Genomic DNA, 21,689 nt, shown 5'->3' with positions numbered 1-21,689 from the left:
GCTAAACCTTTAGAAATCCAGTCTTAGCACTGAGGTGTTACAATGAGTGTTTTCTTTATAGTCTCTGCTTCATTGTCTGTTGGCCAAGTCAGATGATATCTATCTATATCAGTCAGTCAGTCAGTCAGTCAGTCAATAAAACTGTGAGCTTCCCACTCCTGGGAAAGAGACATTTTTACTTACCCACGTCATACTATGTTACTGTTACCTGGCCTATGAATTATACAGTGGAGGAAAGGATGGATGTGCATTTAGGGAAATGCAAATACCACGAGGAATCACGTTTATTGGAAGTAAGTAGGGCTGTCAGATTTGGAGACAAGACCAATTCTCAAAACATTCTAGATGTGTCAGTTCCCAGGACCGTATATCATAACAGATCTTGTATTTTATGATATAAAATGACAGACCATGCTTACCAGAGGGAGTTTAAACGATAGAATACTGAAAAAATTTGGCATGTACTCTGAATGTTTAATACTCTGTATTTCTTTATTTTCAATATGAAAATTCTCCTTAGTAATACTGAGATTTGTACATGCAGCTGCAACATCAATGGAAGGATCTCTCTAGCATTAACTCTCTTCCTTTGTTTTATTGTGAAAGACCACAAATAACGTGACCCACTTATCTTCAGTCCTATTGATGAGAGTTTCAAGTGTAAGCTGGAGTAAATCCAGGGAACTGAGAAACAGTAAAGGATTGGGGGGCGTGTTGAGATATATATGTAGGCAATCACTGAATCAATAGGTGACGTCTGTTTTGTACCTACAGGCTGTTATCTGCTGTTCTGAGAGTTTCAGAAGTTGAATCTCGAGCAATAAGAGCAGATCTTACTCATCTACTAAGCCCTCAAATGGGCAAAGATATTGTTTGGTTTCTAAAACGCTGGGCCAAGACTTACCTCCTTGTGGATGAAAAACTGTATGATCAGGTCAGAATGTAGAAATGTTAAACTTTCTTTGAATTTATGTTGTTGGCAGTTATAGAAGTGAGAGCATTTTTCCTATTGAGATGTTTCTTCAAAATGGGACTGTTATATCTACACTAAAGAAAACCAGACTGAAATGTTATTTTATAATTTTTTGTAGTACATTGTTAGATTTTATTTTTATTTTAACCATTATTAAGATACAAATTGCTATTGGTAATAGATTAATTTTGGTTTAAATATCATGTTAGTGTGGTAACAACATGAGGATGAAGTTGACAGCAAAGTCAGGTCAGAAAGCATGAGTGCATTTATAATGTTTTGAATGTACAGAAAATGAATCATTTGTACAAGTAAGAACTACTTCAGAGTTAGATGCCAGATGATTTTTCTGTTTACTATTTGCTCAGCTGATTTTTCTTTGAACCTTACAAAATTTGTTTTCACTCTTAAGATAAGCCTGCCATTCAGTACAGCATTTGGACCAGACACAGAGGGTTCTCAGTGGATTATTGGCTACCTCTTACAAAAAGTCATTAGTAACCTCTCAGTCTGGAGTAGTGAGCAGGACCTTGCAAACGATACTGTGCAACTCCTTGTCACTTTGGTGGAAAGAAGAGAAAGGTAAGTCCATTGCAGGAAGGGAGGAGAGGGAGAGAGAGAGGAAATTGTTTGCTTTTTAACATAATCTTTTCACCTGCTAAATGATCATACAATTTAAGATTAGGCTTACTCTACATTTTTGAAATAGTATATTATTAAAACTATCGTTTTGAAATAGTTTTAAGATTGTTACAAATGCAAATGGGAGGTTCCATTTTACAATTGCGGATTACATTGATAATTCAAGGATTTAACATTAACAAATTTTATGAGTAATACATAAATCTTATTTAATAAACTATGTTATAAAAATATTCATGTAGAATATTTATTTTTTATTTTTTTAGTTATCCTGTTAGCCTTATCCCCATCTTAAAGATGAGAACAACTGATAGTTAATTTGCAAAGGGGGCTGGAGATTTAGCACAGTGGCATAAAGCAGCTGCCTGGCAAGTACGAGGTCATGAGTTCAATTCCCAGCACCACCAAAAGAAAAAAGAAAAAAAAATCATTGCAAAGTAAAATGTTTAATGCTTTCCACAGCAGATTGTAGAACTGTTTTCATTTTTCTTGCTCTATAGGAATATATCATTGCTATTGTTAATTACTATTACCTTTATTTGTTGAATTATGGTTTATTGAGCATTTACTAAGCATTTCACAAATAGCATCTCATTTCATCATTATATCTGTGTCAAGCGTGATATTTAGGCCTATTATAACTACTTTATCCCCTTTTTGCAGATTGAAAAACTGATAGTTAAGAGAGATTAAATAACAGCATTCATTTTATGTTGTCCAATGACTAATGACGTCTGAAAGTAACCTTGTGTGACTCTAGACTGTACACTGTGTTACTGTACTATGTTATAAAAGCTGACTAAATCCAGTCAGGTTTGGGCAGGTGTCCACAGTCACAGCTGTCCGAGGGTCGAGATGGAAGGGTCACTTGAACTCACGAGTTTGAGACCCTCCTGGGTAACATAGCAAGACCTTGCCTCAGTAAAGAAACAAATAAATATAGTTTATCTTCAGTTTTTGTTTTCTAAGTTTATTTACATACAGTGAAAGCAATACAACTTTTGTTTTGTTATTTCTCCCTTTAGGGCAAACTTAGTAATTCAGTGTGAAAATTGGTGGAACCTAGCTAAACAGTTTGCAAGCCGAAGCCCACCTCTTAATTTCCTGTCTAGTCCTGTGCAGAGGACGTTGATGAAGGCTCTAGTCTTAGGAGGCTTTGCACATATGGACACAGAAACCAAACAACAGTATTGGACAGAGGTAATGGTGCCCTCCTCTGCACTCCTGTAGGTTTTTGTGTGTTCATACAATTTCATTCATAGTTTTTCTAACATAATTTTCACCCAATCAATAGGTGAAGGTTGTTGCTTTACAAGTATGTTCTGTTTCATGGTTTGTCTGAACTTGGTTATGTGACAATATTCACTATTATCAGATGTGCTATATTTTAGGTGTATTTTCTCTACTCAGGTAAGAGCCTATAACTAGTGTATTAATTATTATTAAAAGTTGGCTGGCCTAAAAATGGCCATCTGAGATGAATATACACTTCTTGGAGGAAAAAATACAAACAGCAAATAAATATATGAAAAAATGTTCAGCATCACTGGTAGTTTGAGAGATGCAAATTAAAACAACAGTGAGATTCCACCTCACCCTGGAAAGGATGGCTATCAAGAAATCAACCAATAACAAATGCTGAACGTCTGTAGGGAAAAAAGAACCCTTTTCTACTGTTGGGAGTGTAGACTAGTGCAACCACTATGGAAATCAGTGTGGAGATTACTCCAAAAACTAGGATTGGAGGTCAACCCAGGTATTTCCCTGCTAGGTGTCTTCCCAGAAAAATTAAAAGCATCATACCACAACAATATATATGCATCCATGTTTGTAGAAGCAGTTTGTAATAACTACTGCAAACAACCCAAATGCTCATTAACCAAAGAATTAACAAAAAAAGATGCGATGTTTTTCTATAATAGAGTACTACATAGCCATAAAAAGGATAAACTTGAGACTCTTAGGTAAATGGATGCAACTCAAGACCATACTCATAAGTAAAATAAATCAAACTTGCATGTGTAAACATCTCCCTAATGTAAGATGCTAAAAGAATAAATAAGATCTAAATGTACAATAGATATTGTGAAATGGGAAGAAATTGTCCAAAAGGAAAGAAACTGGGATGGGGGAAAGGAGAAAAGAAGGAAGGACAAAGCAATAGTTAAGATAGTCATACTACTAATTTCTCTTATTTCATTGAAAAGAAAGGTTTGTGTTAATATTGTTTGGACAATTAAATGTCTATGTCTTGCAATCTTGAGTAACTAAAGATAACGATATACAATGTACTAATCATTGTTACTCTTCTATTATCTCCTTTTGATTTTTTTTCCCTTTGAAATAGAACTAAAAAGAAAAAAAAAAGGCTGGCCAAAGAAGCAGTCAGATGGTGTAGCACTGACCATGCATGAGGCCCTCGGTCCGACCTTCAAAACAGCAGTGACCAAGGGAATCGTGACATTAAGAATCAGTGATACGTTCTTATTTTGAGCAAGTAGATGCAAGTTAGTGCTATAATTATTTGTGGGGCTGCGGTAAAAACTTGGTGACTTAAGCAGTTGACATTTACTGTCTCATGGTTCTGGAGGCAAGAAATACAAGAGGAGGTGGGGCAGGCCTGTTTCTTTCTGAGGAGGAATCTGTAGCTTCTTGTGGTTTGCTGGTGACTTAGGTGTTGTTGATGTGTGTGTGCATCTCCCTGGTCTCTGCCTTCACGTTCATATGAGATTCTCTTTGTACGTCTGTTTGCTTCCACATTTCCTTCTTTTTATAGAAGCCCACCGCACTCCAGATAACCTAATTTTAACTGATTCCATCTACAGTGGCTGTTCAGTTAGGGTCACAGTCTGAGGATTTCCACAGATGAATTTTAGAGGAGACATAATTTAGCCCTTAACAGCCATCATGGACATATCACATAAGAAGCTTTCAATCAGGGATCAAGTGTGTATGCAGGCTGCCCTCCTGTTATACTTGTCTCTAGAGTGTTTTGAATGTCTGAGAAGCAGCACAATGATAGAATCAGGTAGTTTCTGTGATTTCATAACTAGTGGAAGTCAGGCTATGAGTTTCTAGTTTAAATAACTTTTTTATTTTATGAACAACTTTAGATAAAATTAAGATACTATGCTCATGAGTACTCGTGTGTGTGTGTGTGTGTGTGTGTGTGTGTGTGTGTGTGTGTGTGTGTGTGTTGCTGAGGAGGTGCTACACCACCTGACTGCATCTTTGGCCAGCCTTTTTTTTTCTTTTTAGTTCTATTTCAAAGAGAAAAAAAAAAAATCAAAAGGAGATAATAGAAGAGTATCAAAACCAAGGCTTCATCCATTAGGCAAATGTTCTATCTCTGGACCACACTTTTGGCCTGACTGCCTTACACACAGGATGGAACTGGTTATCTACTGTTCAATGCCAGGAGGATGAAGCAAGTTAGAAACAGCCAACAGCTTTGTGCTGAGCTTGATGCTGCAGAGTAAAACATGCAAACTATAGGTCACGGATCAATTATAATCTCTGTTTCTGTACATTGTTTTATTGAGAAATGATTGTGTTCAACTTATTTATAGTTCTTACTACTCGACCTTTTGTTATTTTTTATTTTATTTTAAAGAGGATAAAACAATAAAACGAATCAAAACACACCAGTGTAAGTATACAGGACTTCAAAACATTACAAAATCAACAATAGCTACCATAATGCCTTTTGATGTCTACAAAATAGCTGCAGATATCTTCAGATGTAGTAAAAATCAAACAATAGAATAGAAACAATAAAAATAAAACAATGAATGCAATAAAGGAATTCAAAACAAGCCAATAGCAAATCCAGAATTGCTACCATAATGTATCTTGCTATCTTTAAAATAGCTACCCCAGCCATTGAATCCAACGTAATCAGATAAAACCCAACCCAACAAAACAGTGGAAACCATATAGGACTTCAAAACAAGACAGTAGGGAATCAGCAATGGCTGCAGTGCTCAGAAGGAAACCGCCCCCCACACTATACAGCTATCCTCTGAACCTGTGATCAGACCACTGGCCCTAGATCTGCAGTGTCAGTGAAACACCAAAGCACCACAGGCATCCAATTGCATTTCAGTTTGATAGCTGTCATCACAGCCTGTGTTTCTGTGGATAAGCTGGTCGCTGGGAAGGTAATTTGTTCTTCTTGTTTGCCGGCCTGTATACTGGAAGGCCCTGGGGTCTGGCTATTCCCAGTTCAGTGTTGTGACCTTTTTTTTTTTTTTTTTTTTTTTTTTAAAGAAAAAAATACTTCGCTGAGCCCTCTTTTGGGTCTTACCCTTTTTTTGGTCTTTTAAACATATTTTTGTTAATCACTTCAAAAGAAGTAACAGAATTCTGGGCTAGAGATTTAGCTCAGCAGCATAAGAGCCTGCCTTGCAAGCAGGCAGTCCTGAGTTTGATCTCTGGTGCCGGTAAAAAGGTAAAAAAAAAAAAAAAAAAAAAAAGAAAGAAAGAAAGAAGTAACAGAATTCTGTGAGTGGGATTGAAAAAGTCATGTTCCATGACTTTGGTATCATTTCTGTAAGTTAGGATAACCTTCAAAATGGGAAATATAGAGTATGGTGTGGATACTCTTTGTCTCACTTCCAGCAATTAGAAATGTTTTAAAAAGTGAATATTCATTTAAGTCGAAGAAATCATATTTAGAAAGTTTATGTTGTATCATTATAGGTTCTACAGCCACTTCAGCAACGATTCTTAAGAGTGATAAACCAAGAAAACTTTCAGCAAATGTGCCAGCAGGAGGAGGTCAAGCAGGAGATCACTGCCACACTGGAGGCCCTGTGTGGCATTGCTGAAGCTACCCAGATTGACAATGTGGCCATTCTTTTTAATTTTTTAATGGACTTCCTTACCAATTGCATTGGGTTGATGGAAGTTTACAAAAATACTCCAGAGACTGTCAATCTCATTATAGAAGTTTTTGTTGAAGTTGCACATAAACAGATATGCTATCTTGGAGAGGTAAGCACTTTGTAGTTTCATCCCTTGAGAAGGAAACCTATTCAAAGATACAATGAAGCCATAGATACTTACTGCAGATTTGTGTTATTTATTTTTATTCTTCCAAAAGATCTTCCAACAAAACTTGGTTAAAAAGCTCATGATTTAAAGGAAGTCATGCTGAATGAGTACAAATTTGTGTCCTAAAGTTTTGTTAGAAAATGACTGATACTTTAAATGTCACTATCTTAATAGTAACTCTTAATATCAACAAGCATTATAGCTGCTGTTAGAATTCAGAGTAATTTAAACTTCTTTAGTATTTGTTTCTACAATAGATTCTATCAAGTGGCATAACATGCACATTTTCTTACAGTCCAAAGCTATGAACTTATATGAAGCCTGCCTTACTTTGTTACAAGTATATTCTAAGAATAACTTAGGACGGCAAAGAATAGATGTTACAGCTGAAGAAGAACAATATCAAGACCTGCTTCTCATTATGGAACTTCTTACTAACCTTCTGTCAAAAGAATTCATAGATTTCAGTGATACAGGTAATATGTATTGTGGTGGCTTTTAAATTTTGTTGATGTTGGTTTTGTGTATGCTGTTTGGTCAGTGGTACTGGGAATTGAACCTAAGGACTCTGTACTGAGTTTGATTTTATTTTGAGATAAGGTCTCCGGAAGTTTCCCAGGCTGGACTGAAACTTGTAATCCTCTTTGCTCAGCTTCTTAAGGGATGTTGTTTGTTAAAGCAAACTGGTACAGTTTGGTTTGGTTTTTAAGAGAAATCTCATGAGGAAGTTCAGTGTACCAAACAAATGAAAGATCTCTTTGGTTGAAATAGATACCAAGAGCTCTCCCTACTTAACTTTATTCTTACTAGAATAATGTCTTCCGTTTACTGAGATTTTCTCTAAATGGAATGCAAAGTAACTACCATTATTATTCTCACCAGATTGATAAAGAAGCGGAAGCACAGAGTATTTTAAGTCACTTATCCAGAGGCATTTAGCCAGTAAGTCAGTATTAAAACCCAAACCCTAGGCTGGGTGTGGAGCGCATGTTTGTAATAGCGCTCGGGAGGCTGAGGCAAGAGGATCACTGGGAATTAAAGGCTAGTCTGGACTTCATGGTGAATTTAGCAAGACCTGTCTCAAAAAACAAACAAATAAGTCCAAACCCTAGTATGAGACTCTAGACTCCAGGCTTCTCAGAGTTATGCTGGATCAAGTCCTCCACAGCTTTGGAGACAGCCACCCCTTCAGGCCTTGCACACTGCTGAGTACAGTTTGGGACACCCTGTTGGATTGGAAGCCCTAGTGCAGAGTGGACAGGTCACCAGTGTAGTGACACTCAGCAGTCTGGCTTGGGGAAAGCAGCAAGTGCAAGCTGATTGGGACATGTGCTGCCCCTGCTTCGGAAAATGGGGCTCTTCTAACCCCGTTCTAACCCCAAGAACAGAGACTTGAGGGAAAATTCAGAATGAGTCTGAAGTTTTTAAGTAGAAATATTACAACAGGTTATCCTTAAAAGCCAAAAATAAAAAAATTTCATTAATTTTGGCACCATTTAGAGTCAACTGTGCATTGCATTTTGGTAATTTTTTTATATTAGAGTTATGTAGAGTTTCCTTTTTAGTCATATTTTAAATACAATTTTATTTTCTGCCTTTAAAAAAATGTAATGTTAACCGTTTCCATGTCATTACAATTTATCATGACATTTTTAATGTCTGTGTGGTATTCAGCATTTGGGAATCTAATCTCTTACCTTAATTTTAGACATCTGTAATATTTACATTTTTGTTCTTTGTTTGCTTTTTTTTTTTTTTAACTTTTTATCGGTACCAGGGATCGAACTCACAATTCCCTGCTTGCAAGGCAGGTACTTATGCCGCTAAGCTAAATCCCCAGCCTACATTTTTGTTCTTTTAAAGAGATACATTGAAGATTGCTTAGCATGGTGTCACATGCCTATAATCCTAGCATTTGGGATGCTATGTGGGACCCTATCTCAAAAAAAAAAAAATTATTGAAGACTGAGGCAGAAGAATTGTAGGTTCAGGTCTACCCAGGGCAATTTAGGGTCTCAGCAAGAACTGTCTCAAGATTTCCAATTTAAAGATAAGAAAAAGGCTCGAAGATGCTGCTTAGCAGCCTGGTGTGGTGTGCATGCCAGTAATCCTAATACTCAGGAAGTTGAGGTAGGAGGATCCCAAAGAGTTTGAGGCCAGTCTAGACTACATAGAGAGATGCTATCTCAAAAACAAGAGACAGGCAGGCAGGCAGGCATAGCTCAAGAAGCCCTCGGTTCAATCCCCAGTACTCCCACAAAAAAAGTTTTTAAAAATGCATTGCGCTATAGACAAGTCTGTCTGAATTTCTGACTGTGCTCAGTGATGTAAAGGAATGAAATTCCCGACCTACTATATGTCCAGTACAAGTTCATGTTCTCTAAAATCGAAGAATTAATTTTAGAAACATGGAGGTTAAGAATAGGAATATTTATAGAGAGAAAGAAAGCTTCTATCTGAGAGACAGAAGGGTCCCGAGGGGGTTGCCAAATATTCTGTATTTTCTCAGGATTTTTATAGAGTAAAACCATGAGATAAGGCAGGTCTAAATTTGGGGGGAAACTGGGAACTCAAAAGGCAGATGGGCATGAGGTGGGACAGAGCTAAGGTCAACCAATAAGATAAATAGCTCAGGTAAAAATTGATTAAATTGGGAACTAATGGGGAAGTGAGTCACGTGGAAGGCGTGCATTCTTTTTGGATCAGTGACTCTTCCTATAGGGTAATGGGATGGTGACTCTTGGCTTCTCAAAATGATCCAGTCTTAATCCCTAAGGATTATACTTAAGGGTGTGGTTGCATTTGTTTTGCCTTCTGTCCTGAAATCTGGCTCACAGCAAGATGTGTGTCTCCTCCAAGGGCATCAGACATCTGGTCCTCTGTGCCGGCTTCTTTGAGGACCTAGCCCTGTCTGACTGTCTATAATATTTCTACTTAACTCAGCTGCCTGTAACAAAAAGGTCTAATGTACTGCTGTTGAAGATAACTGTCACATTATATCCTTCTTAGTTTAGTGAATTGGAAGTCATAACCTTTCAAAGTTTTGCACTACTTGATAAATAGTTGGGGCAAACTGTTTTTCAGTCAGTGTTTACTTCTGGATACTACTGACTTAGCTATTTAAGTTTTAACATTCTCATTAATTTGTATGTAGATACAATTTGTATGTATTACAGATAACAACCCTTTGTCCTATTGACTGCTTTTGATTTAAACCACTTTCTGTTTTTAACATTTTCATTTGTGTATTTTCTTCTATTTTATTTAAGCATAGAAAGATTCCATACACCTAAGACATCAAAAAGATACTACTGTGGAAATAACTCATAGAATGGCTATCATGTCACATTTTATGTTATATTAAATTTTTTAGATATACTTCTGTTTCTAGAATGTCTCCTCCTCTTAACCTCCTTAATACTTCTGCATCAAGTACTGAGATCCTCTAACAAATAAAACACAAACGAGTGACACAAATCTAGACTTTCCACATTTCAATCTATTCGTATATTTATTGGGGCTTTAAGACTTGAATTATTTTCATTTGCATGAGGGTTGAATATGAACCTTGGAAATTTAGTGATATAACCGTAAGACTGTGTTATTCTGATTTTAATAGACGAAGTGTTCCGAGGACATGAGCCAGGTCAAGCAGCAAACAGATCTGTGTCTGCAGCTGATGTTGTTTTATATGGCGTGAATCTTATTCTGCCCTTGATGTCTCAAGATCTTTTGAAGGTAATTACAGACAGTGAATATGAACATTAAAACTATGTTGAAGTTCAAAGATACTGTACCTCTGAGTTAACTAAGGAGCATATGAAAATGAAGTTTTTCATTTCTGTTAGTTATTTGTGCTTGCTTCTGGATCCATTACCAACCATTTTGTTAGGGCGTGCTACAGAAAAAATTTGTTCCTGTAGGTATTGAATTTTGTTACCAGTTTTGCATTGCTTATCATGTGTCATTCATATTTTTGAATGTCATTCTCAGCATGAGGAATTGAGCAGAGGACACCATTTTCTAAGCCACTCCATGTAGATAGAAAAGGGATAGTAAGAAACCTAAACTAACTCAATTTAGAATGTTTGCCATTCTGACTAGACTATGCTTAGTTTCTCCATTTGGAATGAAGGGTTAGAGGCTGGTGAGGCTGCCTTTCCTTTCTGTAAGCACTGTAGCAGGTGGGTGGTCTCTTGTCATGATTGCCTTGGAGTGGTAACGGAGAGAAGGAAAACACATCCTGGGGAGGAAGGGAAGGAAGCAGTGAGGAAAAGGAGAGATGAGAGTTGCTTGGGAGGTGAGGCTCCCCATACACTTCCCTCCCTGAGAAATGCCTCTGTCGGAAATAATCCTGACACCCTGTGAGCCAGGTGCTATGCAGCAACCAGTGGGATGAAGATGTTCAGCCAGCTCTGTGTGTTGGTTTGCTTTTAGGATTGGTTTGTTTGATCAAATAACAATTAAATATTAAGATGTATATTTTTGCTAGTATAAGCTGCATTATCCTCAGTCCTCCAGGACTATCTAAATAGAAGATCGTTGTTGGAAGTGTAAGGACTGAAGACTGCTCAGTGCCTAACTTTAACAGTTGTATTACTTCCACTTTTCCAAATGCTTGATAGAAATAAACATATTTATAGAAGGGTTTTATTCCCAGATCATTTTCCAAATGCTTGATAGAAATAAACATATTTATAGAAGGGTTTTATTCCCAGATCATTTTCCAAATGCTTGATAGAAATAAACATATTTATAGAAGGGTTTTATTCCCAGATCACTTAATAATTTTGGATTTGCTTGTCTTATTTACTGTTCAATGTAAAGCAGAGTATATGGAACTGACTGTAGCTTTTATTAATGCTCCAAAACCAATTATTTCTACTGTATATTACTTTTTTATAGTAGTGACTTAAAGTATTCCTTTTTATTATAATTTATTTTACATTTAGGTCTGCATGTTTTTAAAACATTGTTGAAAGAAATTGTTATATTAGAAACTTGTTGGTTACATTATAACATTAATGAAAATAAAAATTAGGTACTATTGAGCATATAAATATTTAAAACTTCTTTTTTCAGTTTCCAACCCTTTGTAACCAGTACTACAAATTAATCACATTTATCTGTGAGATTTTTCCTGAAAAAATACCACAGCTTCCTGAGGATCTGTTTAAAAGTCTGATGTACTCCCTGGAACTGGGAATGACATCATATCCTTTAAATGAATATTGTGTCCCTCTGGGGGGATGGTATTACTTGAGGATCTTTTGAATTTGTATTTTTTTGTTAATTTGCCTCATCCTGTCCTCTTTTCCTAGATGCCTAAGGTATTTGATTCCTGCCCCAAAGCCACTCCTTTGTTATCTATTTTTAGGTCTCTGGTCTTAACTTGCTGTTTAATATGGTCACTTTTTTATCTGCATGCATCCGTGAAAATGACTGTGTCATATATTAATTTTTGCTCCAAAATAGGTAATAGGCTTATTTACAGAAGATGTCTTATTTTTTAGTGTACAACAGTCTACATTTATTCCTGTATAAAACTACATGTATTCAGAAATAGTCTTATCATCTTCTGGAACATCATTGTAACTGTAAACCCCGAATTCTGGCCTGAATGTCTTACGACGACTTTTCCTGTAGAACCATGGGGCCTGCTCAAGTGCATTGGCAGCACAGAGGCAGTGATTTCAGCCCATGAATTTTTCACCCATCACTACCTCTTGCAGGCTGCTTCATAGTTTACATTAAATCAGATATTCATTGACGACTTAAGAGGTGGGAGTGGCAACAAAATTGATGACACTTAAGAATGATGATCCAGGGGCTGGGGATTTAGCTCAGTGGCATAAGCATCTGCCTTGTAAGCAGTCAGTCATGAGTTCGATCCCTGGTACCAGTAAAAAGGAAAAAGACAAAAAAAAAAAAAAAAAAAAAGAATGATGATCCGTACAAAAATGATGAAAAATTGCAGGCACCAAAATTCAGAAAATGTTTTTATATTTTTCACAAGTGCATTAAGTATTCTGTTACAACACACAACTTATTGAATTACGAAGATTCATATTAAACACAGTCATGTCTGTTCATTATCTAGTGAGCACATTATTTGTACATTGTCTGTATTCCGATTGGTCATTCAGTGATAAGTCTTGAGTTCATCTATTTACATAGGCATTTACCTTTCATTCAAAGGCACCTGCTTGAGTATTTAAAAAACTTAATTATAATTTACATCATCATCTGTTTGAAGTATTAATATCAATAATACTGTTTAATTATATATTGATATTCATTACTTCTGTCATGTTACAATAAATGTACTAAATATACCATCTGATTGACAGCATTAATTGGGCTTATTTTGGGGGAAGGTGTTGTATACAAGATTTCTTTAAAAAGATCAGGGCTAGGGATATAGCTCAGCCGCACAGTGCCTGCCTGGCTAGTGCTGGGTCCTTGAATTTGATTCCTGGTCGTCCCCCATCCCAAAAAAAATTTGGACTAAAGAAAAACATGTTATGGCTTATTTTCTGGGTCAGTGTAATTTTTGGGAAAATGCAGTAGGCAGAAACAAACTAGATATGACCAATCCCAAATTCCTTTTAAGTCTTACAGATTATCTGAAAAACACTGGAAATCTTCACAGCTTAGTTATAATATATTACTATTAGGAATAGTCATTCAATATTATGATTTTTTGATCTTTTGTAAGTCCAATATACAGTATGTCCAATATAGTTTGTTCTTTGACCTTGGTGATCAGAATGAGCTCAGAGGTTTGCCAGCTCTGCCTGGAGGCGTTGACACCTTTAGCAGAACAGTGTGCAAAAGCACAAGAAACAGACTCACCACTTTTTCTAGCAACTCGGCACTTTCTTAAGGTAAGATGTATTGGGTTGGTAGGTCAGAAAATCATCTGCTTTGGTGAGTTCAGTCACTGCATTTAATTCTTGATTCAAATGAGGAAATGCTAAAGTTCTTATTGTTTAATTTCAGCTGGTTTTTGATATGCTGGTTTTGCAAAAGCACAACACAGAGATGACCACTGCAGCTGGCGAAGCTTTCTACACGTTGGTGTGTTTGCACCAGGTATTGGATACCTTCTTTACAGCCTTCTGTCCTGTTCAGTGATGACAGGTTATCCCCACCCCTGTTCTTTTTTTTTTTTTTTGTATCCATTACCAGGGATCGAACTCAGGACTGTGGGCTTACAAGGCAGACATTTGTGCCGCTGAGCTAAATCCCCAGCCTCGGCCCCACTCCTGTTCTTAATTGATCTCTGACTCAGTAAAGCAGTAGTTTGTAGCTTCCTTATTAGCTCTTAGCTCTTATTCCATGTTTATCTTCTCAAAATCATTCATTTTCCCTTCTGCTCTGTTATCAACCATCCTTTGCAGTGGTCACCACCCCAAAGTGTGTCCTTAGAGAGAACTGTGCTGAGATCTAGGAGCGCAACATCAGGGAGTAATGAATTTGTAGTTCCTGTCTTTGAGGAACCTCAGACTTTATGAAGGAGACAAAGTAAACAAGATTAGGGACCAGGAGTTTGCTTTCAGAAGGCATAAGGGACGGCACATTATTTTGTGTAATACTATAGAAAACAGCCTTTTATTTTCACTGCACTTTATAATTCTGAAATTTCCCTGATGCAGGGTTCATGTGATCAAAGCAAAGTTATGCTAGCGTGTCTTCATTATTCTGCCCATCCAGTGTACACAGAGACCCGTATTGGGTCATGTGTTGCCTCAGTTTCCTGTCTTCCCCTCGCATGCTTATATATGCTTCTTTACATGGCCAAATGGTTAGTTAGAGAAGTTTTGTGTTTTATTTCCCTTTCAAAACATGGAAGGAGTTGAGGAGGTCCATATATTTAAAGCCCTGTTTCCTCTAGACTTTTGTGACCTCTGTACTCTGAGATTTCATTCTTGAACTCTGCGCTGGCATCTACTTTCTGCAGGTTCTCTCCAGTCAGATCAATGGCCTTTCTCTGTCATTTGGTCCCCTGTTGCTTCTTAGGAAGATAGTGTATCTTGTCCCTGTATGTATCACTGCCATTACATCTACAGGTCCTTTTCTCACTCTTCCTCCAAGAGCCACTGGACAGTGCTGGCATGGAACTCTCAAAGTACTCTGCCTCTACTTTTTGGAAGCATAAGGGGCTGGGGATTTAGCTCAGTGGCATAAGCGCCTGCCTTGCAAGCAGGCAGTCATGAGTTCAATCCCCGGTACCGATTAAAAAAAAGGAAGCATAAAACACCTTTTCTCTGTTCCCCTTCTCCCAGATACTGCTGTCCTCAGGACTGGATAAAGAACTGTCTCTCAGACCTCTGGAGGAATACTAAAAATCATGTTATCAATTTAAGTTATATATAAAATGCAAAATAAATATGTATAATGTAACTGAATATGGTGGCACAGGTTTGTAGTCTCAGCACTCAGGAGGCTGAAGCAGGAGAATTAAACTGAGGTCGGCCTGGGCTATTTATCGTGTTCAAGGCCTACCAAAGTTACATAGCAAGATTGTCTCAAAAAAGAGGAAGACATTGTGGGATATTTTTTTTAGTATATGTTTATATTATGTAATGTTTACATTCCTTCTCTGGCATTTAAATAGTATCTAGGGCCAGGGATTTAGCTCAGTGGCATAAGCGCCTGTCTGGCAAGTACAAGGTCATGAGTTTGATCCATGGTACCAAAAAAAAAATATCCTTCTCCTTAAATAGTATATATTTCCTAACAGTGTGAATTAGTCCACAGAAAAGATGAGATTACCTGGAGTAGATAGTAAATATAAAAAGGATTGTCAGCCTCTGCCTCTTGGAGCTCTACAGAAATACCTGTGAGATGCGGTCTTATAGGTTCTTTTCTCTTCACAGGCTGAATATTCTGAACTGGTGGAGACATTGCTGTCAAGTCAGCAAGACCCCGTAATTTACCAGAGGTTAGCAGATGCCTTCAATAAACTCACTGCAAGCAGCACTCCTCCTACGCTGGATCGGAAGCAGAAGATGGCCTTCCTAAAAAGTTTAGAAGAATTTATGGCTAATGTTGGTGGTCTCCTTTGTGTAAAATAAACAACCAAACTGTATGCTTAATTTAGATCCTTTCCGCAGAGTGCACTGAATTGCTGAAAGTTGACTTGAGTCTTGTCCTGTTCCTCAGTTCATTTGGACATTATGGATTTTGGAGAGCCTCAAACTTTGACACACAATGCAATGAAACAGGAGAGGTCAACTTTGAATCAGCTTCTGCTGTTAGGTGTTAGCCACGGTCTGCCATATACATTGTCTTCTAGATTTTGAATGGATTTGAAAATTTGAAGATGCAATTTCATGTATGTGCAAATAGATATGAGCACATATTCAATGCCTTTTCCCCTTTGATCAAAACTTAGATGGCTAGCCAAAGTTTAGAACTTGTGCTGTTAAATATTAGATGGTCATGTACTAGGCAATGTTTCTCAAAATGTTGCCCATAGACCACCTTTGTCCCTTGAGGAGCTAATTTTAAAAGTTGATTCTTGGGCGCCATCATAGACCTTCAGTCAGAACCTCTGGTTATTGGACCCTGGAGTCTATTTTAGTCCCTCCCCTCCATCACCCTGTAAGTTCTGAATCAATGCAAGAGACATTGGGAAACCTTAAGAGGTTTTGTGCTTTGTAGTTTTTCCTCCCTAATAATTAAGTTTGTCATTTAGCAGAAAGAAAAGCCGTCACCAAGTATTTGTTAGCTTCTTTTCAGTTTATACCCTTCCTTCCACCCTCTCTCCCCTCTCTGTCTCTCCTCCTCTACCCCTTTCTCTTTCCATCCTGGTGTTGCAGGTTTTGTGTAATTAATACACATCTCTAATCGTACTCTGATGCCTAAACTTGAGGAAAACACGTGTATATTTTTGTTCCATAAACAGAACTTTAGGAACTGTAGCCATTTCATTGCCTTAATTTTAAGAGGGAAATTCAAAAAAAATGACAGATTTGTTTTAGTAAGAAATCTATCAAGTCTTGATGCTTCAGAGTTGGCTTAGGGTGTTAGCTGCTATGAACCTGTTGCCCCTTTTGATCATGTATTTATGTGAGTTTACAAGTGAGATGAAAAGCGCATTCCTGTGTAGTTAACTGTCTGAGCGCATTTCAATCGAGCTACACAGCCCATATCTACTCTGAATGGCTTGCTTAAGCAATAACTTTTTAAGGATGTGAATTCTGATTCACACAGACTATTGCACATTGGGGCATTAGGGGCAATAATTGTGTTAAAGTGGGAGTTATCCTCACGTCACGGGAGCCACACAAATTTAATTTTAGAAGTTAAACTTTTTATTTTAGATTCTCTAGCTCAGTCTTTCTAATCAGGATTTTTATACTGCTGCCAGATCCTCTTAATTCTTTGTGCCAGCTTAGATTATGGAATCAAAAGCTGACTTATAAGCTGCAGGCATAGAAAACTATCCAGTGCAATCCTGGAGTCCACAGCACAATGAGGTCGAGGACTCCAGCACAGGTGCATCTGATACTCTGCTGCAGAGCTCAGGCTTCCCCCTTCCACACGTGCTCGGCCCTGTCTGCTACACCAGCCTGTGAGCTGTTTTATATCTGGATTGCACACGGCATATGCATCTTCACATAGGGCACTCTGCAGAGCTTTGTCTAACTCTGTGCTGTAATAGTTACAGTTAACAAAGCTGGAGTGTCTGAATACATCCACCCTGTGTATGTGACGTTAGATAGCGAATGCCAGGCTATGGCAGTCACTTTTTGAGAATCATTTCTTTGAATTTTTGTCACCATTGAGTGACATTAAATGTGGATCCTGAGCTTCTTAAAGGACTTTGAAGAACACCAGGAATACGTATCTTTGTATTTTGAAAAGTACTTTGATCCATTTCTTTTTAGGCTTTTTCCTTAAAGAATTTGAAATGGTAGGCAGCAGTGATCACTTTTTGTTGTTCCTGATACTTTGTGCTTCAAGGCTCCCTCAAGCTTCCACAGCAATTGTGAGGTATATGTTTCTGTGTGCGTGTGATAAGTACAGTCCCTGAGACACACAACTTGAGTGGGTAGGTACCCTGGCCCAGGACACAGCTATAATTAGGTTATTATTACAAGTAACAACGAGTGGGGAAAGAATGCCTTGTTAGTAAGGAGGCTCCATATTCAACAATTCCTCTCCATGAAATATATTTGCTAAATCTGCCCAGATCCTATTATAGCACTGAAATTTTATTAGACCAGTTTTATTGAAGACAGTATTTACTTCAGATCGGACCAAATACTGCTGAAGAGATGACCGGAATGTCAGTTAGTGGCAAACCAAGGGGGAGAAGAGGAGAGCGCTCCATGTTGTAGGACATGGCGTGCCACTTAATTGTACCATTTAGATTCTTCAGGGTGTTTATGGTTTTGTTTGCCTGATTGGCCATTTGTTTGGGTCTTCTTTTACTTTATCCAGTTTTGTCTTTAGCTTTGTTTATTAGATCTTCAGGTTTTTTTATTTTCATTAACTTTGGTCCAGTGAATTTTGAGAACACTGGCTTGATTCTAATAAATTGGTTTTTCCAATTAAAACTGACTGTTAAGTTGTTAAAAGATTTTTAAAAACATTATTTGTGGCCTTTTTATATATGCTAAAGGGACACTGTCAGGTCTTTGATTTTAAACTTTTCGTTGTTCACACAGTACTCTTTCCACACGTCTTTGTTTTATTTATGTCTCATTTTATGTTCCTTGTCCTGTTTGTTGCCCAGTGTGTAATCACTAAAAGCTGTGCTCACAGTTCGTGTTAATGTGGCGCACCTGTAGCTGTGTTCTTGCGTCGATGTTGAAAGGGGTGACACTGACTTGGCTGTGTTTTCACAGTGTCCTTTTCAGCACAGTTACATGGGTCTCTGCCAGCTTCTCTCACTGTTAGAAGGCAGCAGCCTGTTAACATTACTGCGCTGGATGTTTGTTGATGTACAATGTGATATTTTATGTAAACCAACTTTGCAATTCCTTAAGCTAATTTTAAGAATTCAATCTTATTATAAGCTGTGTACCTAATTTTATTGCATTACTTTGTTCAGATGTGATGGTTAGTATTTTTTCACAATTCATTTCAAATCCATGTATCTATATAATTTCCCCCCTTGTCAGCATCATTTAACTGTCCCCTTAATGGTTGGATTTTTCTCTTTCATTGAAAATGTCAAGTCTTTATTCTGACATCACCAAATTTCCCATTTCTGTTAATGCTTCTGTGTACCTCTCAAATATTGAAAGGAAACTAGCTGTCAGCTTCAAGGATATCAAGTTTGAGTCTCCTAGTGTACAGTGTTGATTCAACCCTGAAAATACTATTTTTCTGTATTATAATTTTACTTGTGTTCTGTTTGCCACCTCTGTCGCTAGAGGTAGTTGTCATTAGACCTTACTAAGTTGATTGTCTCTGACGGGTAATTGTCATCATTGGTTCCTAAATAAAACATTCACCTTTTAAGGCAGAAGGAACCTAAGTACTTCCTAGGATTTGGTTTTGTTTTTAAGCCAGAGAGTAAGGAACTGTTTTGAAATGAGGTTTCAACAAAACTTTCTGTAAAATTTTCTACAAAACAACATAGATGACTTGAAGATATAATAATGTTTTAAATTATTTTTAAATATAAGTGAATTCTCAGACTTGGTAACTATTCTGAATATACTTCATTTAAGAATTCTTTAAAATTTTTCTAAAATTCAAAAATGTCCAAATTAGGCATATTACTGAGCTTAAATTTATTTGAAGTGCCATGGTTCAAGTTGAACTTTAAACATTTCAATTTAGGTGTAAATAATGTGATATATGCCTCATTGATGATAATGGGAACCCATGACATATTTAACCAAAGAATATATTTGGTTCAGGTGAAGATAGAAGCTTAATAATGGGCATCCATTTCTATTTTAAAGAGCACTTAGAGAAGAAATCTGTTTCTGGCCTGAAGTGCTCTATGTGGAAATCTTCATAAAGACCAAATACCCCAAGCCAGCTCCGCAGAGATCCCTGACCTGGGAGGGTAGCTTGTGCTTTACACCTTCAGAGAGGCTCCCTCCCATGCCACCTCTCCTTTCTCGCCCATGTGGCTTTCTCTTCACCTGTCCCCAGGCTTCCCAAGTCTGTGTCTGAGGCTTGTTGGCTATCGGGCACTGCCAGGTGTGTGCTCACAACTGACGCTCCTAGTCTGAAGTTCAGCACCACATCTGCACTATGTACCTACTGGGGATCTGACCTCAAGTGTGCTCTGAGTCCAGGCTGTGTGGTGTGGAGTCTTCTACCACAGAATTACTATGACAGATTGCAAATGTTCGTATTGTGATTTGGTTATCTGTACAAAGAAGCTTTCTACGCAGTGAGTTTGTGGTTTAATGGTCACAAAATGTTAGCACTGCTACAATTCAGTGCATGTAAATTTTTTAAATTTATAAATATTAAAATTTGAAACTTACACTAAGACTTTTCAGTTTTTTTAAGAGACCCAGGGATGAGTGTACTATTTAAATATTTACCTCTATTAACATAACTAATAAAGTTATAAAGTTCCAAGAGATGCTGCAATATCCTTTTAGGAAATAAGGATTGTGTTGAGCCACTTACAAGCTGAATATCAAACTGATAAATTTTTATTTGTATTTTTAAAATCCATACATGGGAGTTGAAATGTGTCTTTTCACTAAATATTTTATTACATTTTGCTTGGACCGTGTGTGATTTGTTCATGGACTTACATAGCCTGTTTCATGAGACATCTTTTTCTGGTGCTATTTCATTTACCATGATAGGGTGATTGACACTGGGAACATTGCACTGTCCTAGAAGACATGTGAGTGAAATCAAGGTTTGGGTTACTTTCTTTTTTCTTTTCTTTTTTTTTTTTTTTTTTTTTTTTTTTTGTCTTTTTCCTTTTTATTGGTACCGGGGATCGAACTCACGACTGCCTGCTTGCAAGGCAGGCGCTTATGCCGCTGAGCAAAACCTCCAGCCCCCATGGTTTACTTTCTGAGAGAGCCCCCAAGCCTTATAAAATGTGATATGCAGAAAAGAAACAAAAATTTATGTTTTTTAATATTTATCTCATCCCACATTTTAGAAACATTTTCAGAGTTACTATCTAAATCATCAGGTTTGGGACATAATTTTTAGTAAATATTAATACCATTCTTTTTTACCTTAAAGGGGAAGTGGAATGTTAACATTCTGCCCAGTGTTAGTCAGACTTTCGCCTTTCCCCCAACTAAATCTTGTAAAACATATGAAGTGAAAAATTAATTTTAACAGTACATTTTAAAGTACATTAATTTTTAATCTGAATTTACTTTGAGTATTGATTTATTTTTCATAAGATTGTATGACTCGATTATACTGTAAACATAGAAGAGTTGAGTAAATGTAGCATTTTGAAATTGTGTTTCTTCTCTCATTACTAAAGGTGGGGCCTTTAGTAAGCACAGGCGTGTCTGTCATTTGAGAACTATAGATGATTTTTAAAGTCCCAAATATAAAAATCTGGTTTCAGAAAAACATTCTTTAAAATAATGGTGCTGTCCAAAACTGCAACCAATTTTATATCAAATGGTTTGTGACTGATGCCTTTGACCTGCTGATTATTTTATGGGATGATTTTGTTCACTTTTTTAAAAACACAGGCTCCCAGATTGGGTCTTGTGCATTCTCAAGTGGCAGTTCAGTTAAACTTTATTAAAAAACAAAGTGGAAGCAAAGGGCATGTTTGGTGAGATTAAGGAGAGAAGCCTTCCTGGGAAGTTACCACTTCAGTGGCAGCCCTACGTCTCAATTTCAGCACGTGAAACAGCAGACCTCTTGAGTCTTTTCTGTGTAAATTATTTTTAACATCCAACATAAAAGTTACTTAAGGTTCAGTCATCAGTGTTGCCCAGAGAGATGAATGACAAACTTAAGTCACCAATGTGTATCTTTACTCCCATGGTAGCTATTGCAACATTGTGCAAGTTTTAATACTGTTCACTTCTGCCTCCTTTGC

The 21,689-nt window shown here is 37.2% G+C and overlaps 1 protein-coding gene across 4 annotated transcripts in view; it reads left to right on the top strand.

Moving 5' to 3' along the window:
• The window catches only part of Xpo4 (exportin 4), a 110,647-nt gene extending 90,270 nt beyond the window's left edge, over positions 1-20,377 (top strand). For all 4 annotated transcript variants that reach the window (XM_063232485.1, XM_063232486.1, XM_063232487.1 and 1 more), the window contains 10 exons: positions 775-934; positions 1,386-1,555; positions 2,641-2,815; positions 6,317-6,610; positions 6,966-7,146; positions 10,290-10,408; positions 11,753-11,884; positions 13,441-13,557; positions 13,673-13,765; positions 15,553-20,377. In XM_063232485.1, the coding sequence (XP_063088555.1) occupies positions 775-934; positions 1,386-1,555; positions 2,641-2,815; positions 6,317-6,610; positions 6,966-7,146; positions 10,290-10,408; positions 11,753-11,884; positions 13,441-13,557; positions 13,673-13,765; positions 15,553-15,750 (1,639 nt within the window). In that variant the 3' untranslated portion in view covers positions 15,751-20,377. The remainder of the gene's footprint in view (positions 1-774; positions 935-1,385; positions 1,556-2,640; positions 2,816-6,316; positions 6,611-6,965; positions 7,147-10,289; positions 10,409-11,752; positions 11,885-13,440; positions 13,558-13,672; positions 13,766-15,552) is intronic.
• The last annotated feature ends 1,312 nt before the right edge of the window (positions 20,378-21,689 follow it).

The sequence above is a fragment of the Cavia porcellus genome, unplaced genomic scaffold (assembly GCF_034190915.1).
Source record: "Cavia porcellus strain 051 isolate PalLab524CR breed Dunkin Hartley unplaced genomic scaffold, mCavPor4.1 scaffold_21, whole genome shotgun sequence".
Classification (NCBI taxonomy): domain Eukaryota; kingdom Metazoa; phylum Chordata; class Mammalia; order Rodentia; family Caviidae; genus Cavia; species Cavia porcellus.
Note: the sequence above shows the minus strand (reverse complement) of the source record. Positions and strands in the feature narration are given on the sequence as shown.